This window comes from Zychaea mexicana (genome assembly GCF_025766255.1).
Source record: "Zychaea mexicana strain RSA 1403 chromosome Unknown BDB00scaffold_317, whole genome shotgun sequence".
Classification (NCBI taxonomy): Eukaryota; Fungi; Mucoromycota; class Mucoromycetes; order Mucorales; family Lichtheimiaceae; genus Zychaea; species Zychaea mexicana.
In genome coordinates this window covers 1-8557 of record NW_026516980.1, presented here as the reverse complement: position 1 = coordinate 8557, position 8557 = coordinate 1, and the positions used below count along the sequence as shown (strand labels likewise).

The window sequence follows — 8557 nt, the reverse complement described above, 5'->3', positions numbered from 1 at the left end:
AACTTCCGTTCTGAGTGCATCATCGGCTCCCTTTTCTTGGTAAATAATCGTATAAGAGATTAAGAGATCACAAATGACATACGTCTATGCATCATATCGCGTCAGTCCATATCGGGTTATAATAGCCTTACATATGCTGGATCATCCGAATATAATGTTTACGTGCTTTACACAACTCGGTTGGATTGTCTCTATGCGACAGTGCTTAGCTTATTGCCATGGTAATTGCTGTGTATGCTTTTGCTTGATTTTTAGCCGAGTACCTTATTCCGATGATGATTTAGGTAGTGTAATGATGTGTTTTACCACAGTGTATTTATACATGTGTTTGCGCTCTGTATTCTCTTTTATAGTATAATAAAATCTGTGGCGAAGGTATTCTACCGATATGCAAGCACACCATAGCCAGTGCTTATTTTTATGTACTTAATACATAGGAGTTGACGGTTTACTTAAATGCAGGATCCGTCAATTCTCACACCTCTTTGAATTTCACACAAAAATCGGGAATCTTAGCTTTGAGCTGTTGTCAGGTTACAGTGCCGCTGCGGGCTGCTCAACCCTGTTGATGATCTCTCCATTACAGCAAACAGCGCAATACTCTTCCGTCGACCATAAGATAAGACATTTAAAAATAAAAGAAAATCATTTCGACGAACCGCCGAAACCCTCTGCTATCAGACATCCACGTCGAAAGGCTCAGCACTATGTTGTGCGAGCTCTACTGTATGAGATGCGGGTGTTATTGTTGCTCGCTCTTTCTAATCCTGTTCTTGCTCACCAGCGTTGCTGCCGCTGCTGCTGCGGTTGTTGTTGTTGTTGTTGTTGTTGTGATGGAGATGATGGTGGTCAAAACACTGATACGTTTATAACGGTTTGACATTCTCTTTTATGAAAGATGATTATTATAAATGATGCGTACCCAGCAATACTATTGATATTCGATATGACCTTCTTCTCTATATAGTTCACGATCAAGCAAGGACCGCTCACAGTTTCATCAGCGCAATTTATAACGGTATGACACTTTTTTATATGAAAGATGATTATTATAAATGATGCGTACCCAGCAATACTATTGATATTCGATATGACCTTCTTTTCTTCGATGTATGTAGGTGACGATGACGTAATCAGCCGGCGATTACGCCCTCAAGGTAATATGTTGTGGTTTGGGTGACATCTTCAACCATACGGTCGAGGGAGAGTGCATTATAGTTCGTAGTACTATTGACTGCTATTACTCTTAGTCACTGATGGTACTTTCTGATTTTATATACATAGTTGATCATAGAAAACGGGCGCCGTCGATCTCCTCAAGGCAGCATACAATGGTTTGGGTTGTTTTCACGGAAAGTATGCTTCATATTACATTTCTTTTACAAACATACATATTTGATCATAAAAAAAAAGACTGCCGCCGAATTCTTTATGGGAAGGTACTAATGCCGGCAACAGAAAACGTCATGACGTGCTTTATACTTTTTCTAGATTTCTACAGTGCTGTGCCTTTGGAGCGGACTTTGTTTTACATGGCTAGTATAGCAAGCAGAACAATATGTGTGCGCATGGACGTCGATTTTGCGGCATAAAGTATAATTTGATCGCCTGTGGTTTTGTATAAAGCGGTTCTGTAACTGGAAAAAAGGTGCTCTTACAGACACTCAACGTGGGTGGCAGTACGCAATTCGCGCATTGCGTACAACAATCTTTGCAGCTGATCGAGTCGCGGTGTCAGCGAAAGTGTATGTTATTTTATCTTTGTTGCACATATAAAGTATTTTTTACAACGAACAATGTCAAAGGCAATGTCAAAGTTAACTTTATTGCAATCGGAATTGTACACTGTAGGGCAACACAAATCTCAAACAATTGCGGTTGGTGAATGGTGGAATGAACGGACAGGTACGACCTGAACGGTAGCAAGCTCTTTATGCCCTCTCTTTGTGTATAAAGCGGGTCCGTCACTCGAAAAAAGGTGCTCTTGTTGCCGTGTGAGTATTATTCTTTCTTTGCTGCACATATATAAAGTAGTTTTTATAACGAACAATGTCAAAGTTAACATTACTGAATCTAGCATTGCAAACGACAACAAAAGTCTCAAGTCATTGCGGTTGGTGAATGGCAGAAGGAAGAGAAGGGTACAGCCTGAAAGCGTGGGAAGCAAGCTTTTGACAGAAGCCCGCCACCATGATCTTTATTACTACTAATTCATATAACTTTCTTTTTTTGTATATACATAGTTGATCAGTTCTTGGCTGTTTTGACGGTTGTACAGCCACTTTCCAACCACACAACATGCTGCGTTGTAGACTTTGGGCTCTATGGTAACTTCTCATACGGATCTCTGTTTAAATTACCATAGAGCTCTATGCTAAGCGCACATACGGATTTTTTACAAGACACAATGGCTTTCGCGACTAGGGTTACACAAGAGGGTTCTCATTTGTTTTGATGTTGTATTGCACGACAATTCTTATTGCTATTAATTGCTACGATTCTCTTTTCTTTAATATCCATAGTTGACGATCACGAAACAGCCGAGACACATCCTTCAAGGTGATATGTAGTGGTTTGGATAACATTCTTAAAGGCATACGTGAGGGGAGAAATATAATTGTTATTGCCATTGACTGCTACGATTCTCTTTTCTTTAATAGCCATAGTTGGCGATCACGAAACAGCCGAGACCAGTCCTAGAATCATTTTCGGCGTGGCGACCTGGTCGCCACGGCGAAAATGATGACAACGATGACAACGGAAATTTATTTCAAGTGGCGACCGATGACAACGGAATGACAACGGGATTTGGCCAATGTAATTGGTGGAAATGGGCGAATTTACTGGGGAACAGCAAAGGGCGCTCTACTTTTTTCTTTTTCTCTACCACAAAAAAATACTTTACTATATTCTTTTTTTAATGTAATAGCGAAGACGGTTTCAAAAAAAAAAAGGTAACACATTTTATGGCGACCTCGCTGAAGAACATTTAGGCATTGGGGAGGGAGGCCGTGTTTTAATTAGTAGATGGAGCAGAATTGTGTTGATTGTTTCTATAGGAATTGGACTCGCTCCAACGATTACTGTTTGATTCTGGTGTAAATCTACAAGGAAAAGAGGTAAAGGCTAGCCGTCTTTTTGCTCGTGAACGTTCTGTACGGCCTTGTGCGTGTTTTTTTGTTTCTTGTGTTAATGATTTCCTGTACATTGTATAGCCACGATGGAGAATGGCGGTGCTATTTATGTACAACAACAAAAATAACAGCAATAACCACACAAAGCGACGACGGTCTCACGATCCACTGATTCAAATAGCATACAACGACAACCAGTCGAACGAGCAGCTTCTTCCGAACACGACGGTCGTTGTAGCATGTCTCTGCGATGGTTTTTGAAAGAGTAACAGCAGGAACGGTCGGTGGATATGCGATTGTATTACACTCTACTGGCAAAAATAAAAGTAACAACCACGAAGACGACGACGGTCTCACGATCCACTGATTCGAATTGTACACAACGACCACCAATCGAACGCGCAACTTCTCCCGAACACGACGATTGTTGTTGCATGTCTCTGCGATGGGTTTTGGAGGAGTACGAACAACAACAGTCGAGCCAGTGCTATGTTCTTATACACCAGTAGCAAAAATAACAGCAATAAACACACAAAGCGACGACGGTCTCACGATCCACTGATTCGAATTGTACACAACGACCGCCGATCGAACGCGCAGCGTCTTCCGAACACGACAATTGTTGTAGCATGTCTCTTCGATGGTTTTTGAAAAAGTAACAGCAGGAACGGTCGGTGGATATGCGATTGTATTACACTCTACTGGCAAAAATAAAAGTAACAACCACGAAGACGACGACGGTCTCACGATCCACTGATTCGAATTGTACACAACAACCACCAATCGAACGCGCAGCTTCTTCTGAACACGACGATTTGTGGTGCATGTCTCTGCGATGATTTTGGAAGGAGTAGGGACAGGAACAGGGATGGATATGCGATTCTATTATAAACCAGGCAACAAAAGAAATAAATTAGCACCCGCCAAAAAGAACGACGTTTTTAGCGATCCTCTACTGTTATTCTCTGTCTCTTTACTATTATACCCATCTCCGTCATCATCAAATCACCACCACATTATCATCATCATGGGCACCACACTGCCGCAAAATAAATTTGTCTTGTCATCTGTTGCGTTATATCTACTTGAGCTGTGTATGTTCAGCAGGAGTGCTCGGAGAAATAGTGCTTCCGGCGCCATTGGCGTTTTTCATTGGGCAAAAACAGTGTGATTTCCACAAACTTTTTCAAGTGGCGACCGATGACAACGGAATGACAACGGGATTTTTGAAGTGGCGACCGATGACAACGGAATGACAACGGGATTTTTGAAGTGGCGACCGATGACAACGGAATGACAACGGGATTTTTAAAGTGGCGACTGATGACAACGGAATGACAACGGGATTCGGCCAATGTAATTGGTGGAAAGTGGTGAGCAAGACAGAAAAATAGCAGGGGAGCCAGCTCCACTTCTTTTATCATTTATTTTTTTTACTCTTCAGCACACTCGTTTACTGCCGCTTTTTATTCTATACATATCGAAGCAAGGGCGCTTGCAAAAAAAGGTATTTAGCTTAAGGGATGTTTATATGCTGGAAGAGCTGTGGCATTGGGATGGCGAATGGTTTAATCTCTTTTACTAGTAGCAATTGCTGAAACTATTAGCCACTTGACGAGGACAGCAACGTACTCCAGTAGCAACAGCAGCACTACAGCAACAAACGTTACAACAAACGGAAGCTACTGCATCTCACGACAACAGTCAAAGTTAATTACCATACGAACGATTTGACCCCATTGAAGCAATGACCACAGCACAAAGACAGCAAAACTTGCGCCAGTCTATACAGTACAGGCCACTTTTTGTATACGCTATACGAGGCTGCGAATAACGAATGACAACGTCGAATATATGCGATTAGCTTTCTTTAAGGAGCATCAGCCCTGGCGGTACGTGTTTATTCTTTTTTTTTAACAAGCAAACTGGCAAAATCAAAAAAAAGCAGCAATTCTCGCACGGCCATATCGCATCATCGAGTACCCCAAATAACAAACCGCTTAGTGTGCCAGAATAAGGACGAGCAGACGAAGGCGACGATGGTGGTCTGATGTCTCTACCATGTCGTATCGACGAGCAACAGCCAGAAACGCTACACGTGCACTTTATAGTGTATCATATATATATACACCAAAGTCAGCTAAAAAGGAGCGATTCGTGCACGGCCATATCTCACCATCGAGTACTCCAAATAACGAGCAGTTTAGTGTGCCAGAATAAGGACGAGCAGACGAAGGCGACGATGGTGGTCTGGTGTCTCTACCATGTCGTGTCGACGAGCAACAGCCAGAAACGCTACACGTGCACTTTATAGTGGATCATATATATATACACCAAAGTCAGCTAAAAAGGAGCGATTCGTGCACGGCCATATCTCACCATCGAGTACTCCAAATAACGAGCAGTTTAGTGTGCCAGAATAAGGACGAGCAGACGAAGGCGACGATGGTGGTCTGATGTCTCTACCATGTCGTATCGACGAGCAACAGCCAGAAACGCTACACGTGCACTTTATAGTGTATCATATATATATACACCAAAGTCAGCTAAAAAGGAGCGATTCGTGCACGGCCATATCTCACCATCGAGTACTCCAAATAACGAACAGTTTAGTGTGCCAGAATAAGGACGAGCAGACGAAGGCGACGATGGTGGTCTGATGTCTCTACCATGTCGTATCGACGAGCAACAGCCAGAAACGCTACACGTGCACTTTATAGTGGATCATATATATATACACCAAAGTCAGCTAAAAAGGAGCGATTCGTGCACGGCCATATCTCACCATCGAGTACTCCAAATAACAAACCGCTTAGTGTGCCAGAATAAGGACGAGCAGACGAAGGCGACGATGGTGGTCTGGTGTCTCTACCATGTCGTGTCGACGAGCAACAGCCAGAAACGCTACACGTGTACTTTATAGTGGATCATATATATATATACACCAAAGTCAGCTAAAAAGGAGCGATTCGTGCACGGCCATATCTCACCATCGAGTACTCCAAATAACGAACCGCTTAGCATGGCAAAATAAGGACGCACGGACGAACGCGACGATGTTAGTGTGGTGTCCGTAGCATATCTTGCCGATGAGGAACAGCAGTGAAAAAGAGCGTGTAGATTATTATAGATCAAGAGCGGCCTGAAGCAAATGAGGATCGCTACAAGGATCCAGGCATGGCGATATCCCATTATCACATAGGTAAGGATGAGAAGGATACCATGAATATAATGACAGTAAAGCTATATTCTTCGATGGCTCCGTGGAAAGCAACGGCAATATGCAGGTAAGGAAGCAATAGCATTTTTTGAGTGTATAGTATTAGCATGCTTTAATAAACTGGTATTTCATGAAATGAGATTCTGTTGTCGTGTGAAATACAAAAGAGCTCCATGTGCTTTAAGCTTAAAAACGCATTAGTAAATGTGGCATCTGCGGTTCTGATGCATGTTCGTATATGAAAATCCAATCAGTGGAAGCTGCTGAGGGGTATACCTACAGTCTATACAGCTTTCTGCTGTAATTTGTCTTTGGACTCAAAGACGCTATTTGATTGCAACGGAATAAAATGACCGGATTGTGGATTTTCTGTGTAAGAGACACTGGATTGCCCAGTTGAAAATGGAAACTGCAACTGAAAAGAGAGCATCAGCATCAATACGTCGTCGTTGAAGCTTATTGTGGAGCTGGATGTTTGTAAAAAAAAAGGAAACAGCAGCATTTTCGCTGTTATGCAGGCTTCTTCCTACGACAGACACAGATGCAAATTCTTTTATTCACGCGATCCAACAGATCTCAGTACGTTGTCATGATTTCAAGCAGCTACGCTACTGATGAACATAGGACATCGTGGGGCATTAAGACACTCAATAGGCTGAAAAGAAGGGTATTAAGCGCAACGGGTTTAGGGGCCTGGCAGCGAACGCCAGTGAGCGAGCAGGTTTAGTCGAACGCGCAAGTCCTGGTCCGGGTTTACTAAGGTTCCGGGTTTAGAGTTTCCAATTGATGAGCTTGGATGTATATGGGACTCTCTTCTTCTTCTCCACCACCTCTTATTTTGGATTGTTTTATTGTTGGCTATTTTATATACTTCTTGAGTGCTGATGTATGTGTACCTGTACTAGAGAGATAATTAACCTGTGTCGGACACATATTAGTAGATAACGTGAATGGCAGTGACCAATATTTTGCTGTAAAGAAGTGTTGATTACAAGCATAAACGGATGGGAAAGGCAGAAGGAACGTGAGGAAACGACAAGGCAAGGCGAAAAGGTGATGGCATCCATGGTCTTGAGCACCGTGTTTGGGTAAAGTCCCTTTCAAGGTGCAGCGCTCCATAAAGAAAAAATTTTTTTATATGAAAGGTAGCTTCTGCATCTCTTTCGCTCTTTCACTTCTTTGTATTATTTTATTACTTACTGCTCACCGCCATTTCAACACTCGAATTGCCATCTTGCACACGCTCCGTCGGAATCCAGCTTTGCCGCATCTGACGTTCCTTTTGAACACCACTCGAACTACACTCGTCCTATCTTCTTCACGCAAGCAACATTCGTCTTGTACGCTTTCTCTAATCTCAACACTCGAATTTTACACATCTCGCACTTTTTCCTTTCAACACCAATAAAGCATCTCGAATGAAACTCATCTCTTGTCCTCAGTCCTTGTGTGTGTTTTTTTTGTTTTTGTTTAATGATTTCCTGTACAATGTATAGCCAAGATGGACAATGGCGGTGCTATTTTATATACAGCAACATATAGAGCAGCAAAAATAACAGTAACAACCACGAAGACGACGACGGTCTCACGATCCACTGATTCGAATTGTACACAACAACCACCAATCGAACGCGCATTTTCTTCTGAACACGACGATTGTTGTTGCATGTCTCTGCGATGATTTTGGAAGGAGTAGGGACAGGAACAGGGATGGATATGCGATTCTATTATAGACCAGGCAACAAAAGAAATAAATTAGCACCCGCCAAAAAGAACGACGTTTTTAGCGATCCTCTACTGTTATTCTCTGTCTCTTTACTACTATCGTCATCCTCGTCATCATCAAATCACCACCACATTATCATCATCATGGGCACCACACTGCCAAATAAACTTGTCATCTGTTGCATTATATCTACTTGAGCTGCATGTTCAGCAGGAGTGCTCGGAGAAATAGTGCTTCCGGCGCCATTGGCGTTTTTCATTGGGCAAAAACAGTGTGAAATCCACAAACTTTTTCAAGTGGCGACCGATGACAACGGAATGACAACGATGACAACGGGATTCGGCCAATAAAATGTGGTGCTGACAACGGAGTGTGCTTGGGGGAAAATGGGAGGCAACAGCTCTACCACTTGCCAAAACAACTTTTCGTAATTGCGGTAGATGATGAACACAACATTTCGACAAGACCTGCTCAATA

General features: G+C 42.5%; 3 protein-coding genes across 3 annotated transcripts; 2 read left to right on the top strand and 1 right to left on the bottom strand.

Moving 5' to 3' along the window:
* Positions 1–1893: 1893 nt before the first annotated feature.
* Positions 1894–3643, top strand: BDB00DRAFT_880684 (uncharacterized protein; the record flags this gene model as incomplete). The annotated part of the gene is made up of 8 exons (XM_053128032.1): positions 1894–1905; positions 2078–2141; positions 2244–2327; positions 2523–2559; positions 2930–2954; positions 3060–3119; positions 3216–3387; positions 3462–3643. The coding sequence occupies 8 exons, from the start codon at positions 1894–1896 to the stop codon at positions 3641–3643; spliced, it is 636 nt and encodes a 211-aa protein (XP_052972053.1).
* Positions 3644–4234: 591 nt separating this feature from the next.
* On the bottom strand, positions 4235–4558 carry BDB00DRAFT_793880 (uncharacterized protein; the record flags this gene model as incomplete). The annotated part of the gene is made up of 1 exon (XM_053121265.1): positions 4235–4558. One exon carries the CDS (start codon positions 4556–4558, stop codon positions 4235–4237), a length of 324 nt encoding a protein of 107 aa, XP_052972052.1.
* A 2832-nt stretch (positions 4559–7390) lies between these two features.
* BDB00DRAFT_347205 (uncharacterized protein) lies at positions 7391–8204 on the top strand. The gene is made up of 3 exons (XM_053117024.1): positions 7391–7499; positions 7614–7694; positions 7851–8204. Exons 1-3 carry the CDS (start codon positions 7493–7495, stop codon positions 8033–8035), a joined length of 273 nt encoding a protein of 90 aa, XP_052972051.1. The 5' UTR covers positions 7391–7492; the 3' UTR covers positions 8036–8204.
* The last annotated feature ends 353 nt before the right edge of the window (positions 8205–8557 follow it).

Coding starts and splice junctions, on each gene's coding strand:
- BDB00DRAFT_347205 (XM_053117024.1), top strand. Junction 7,695..7,850: donor ACGCAAGCAACATTCGTCTT/GTACGCTTTCTC, acceptor TACAATGTATAG/CCAAGATGGACAATGGCGGT.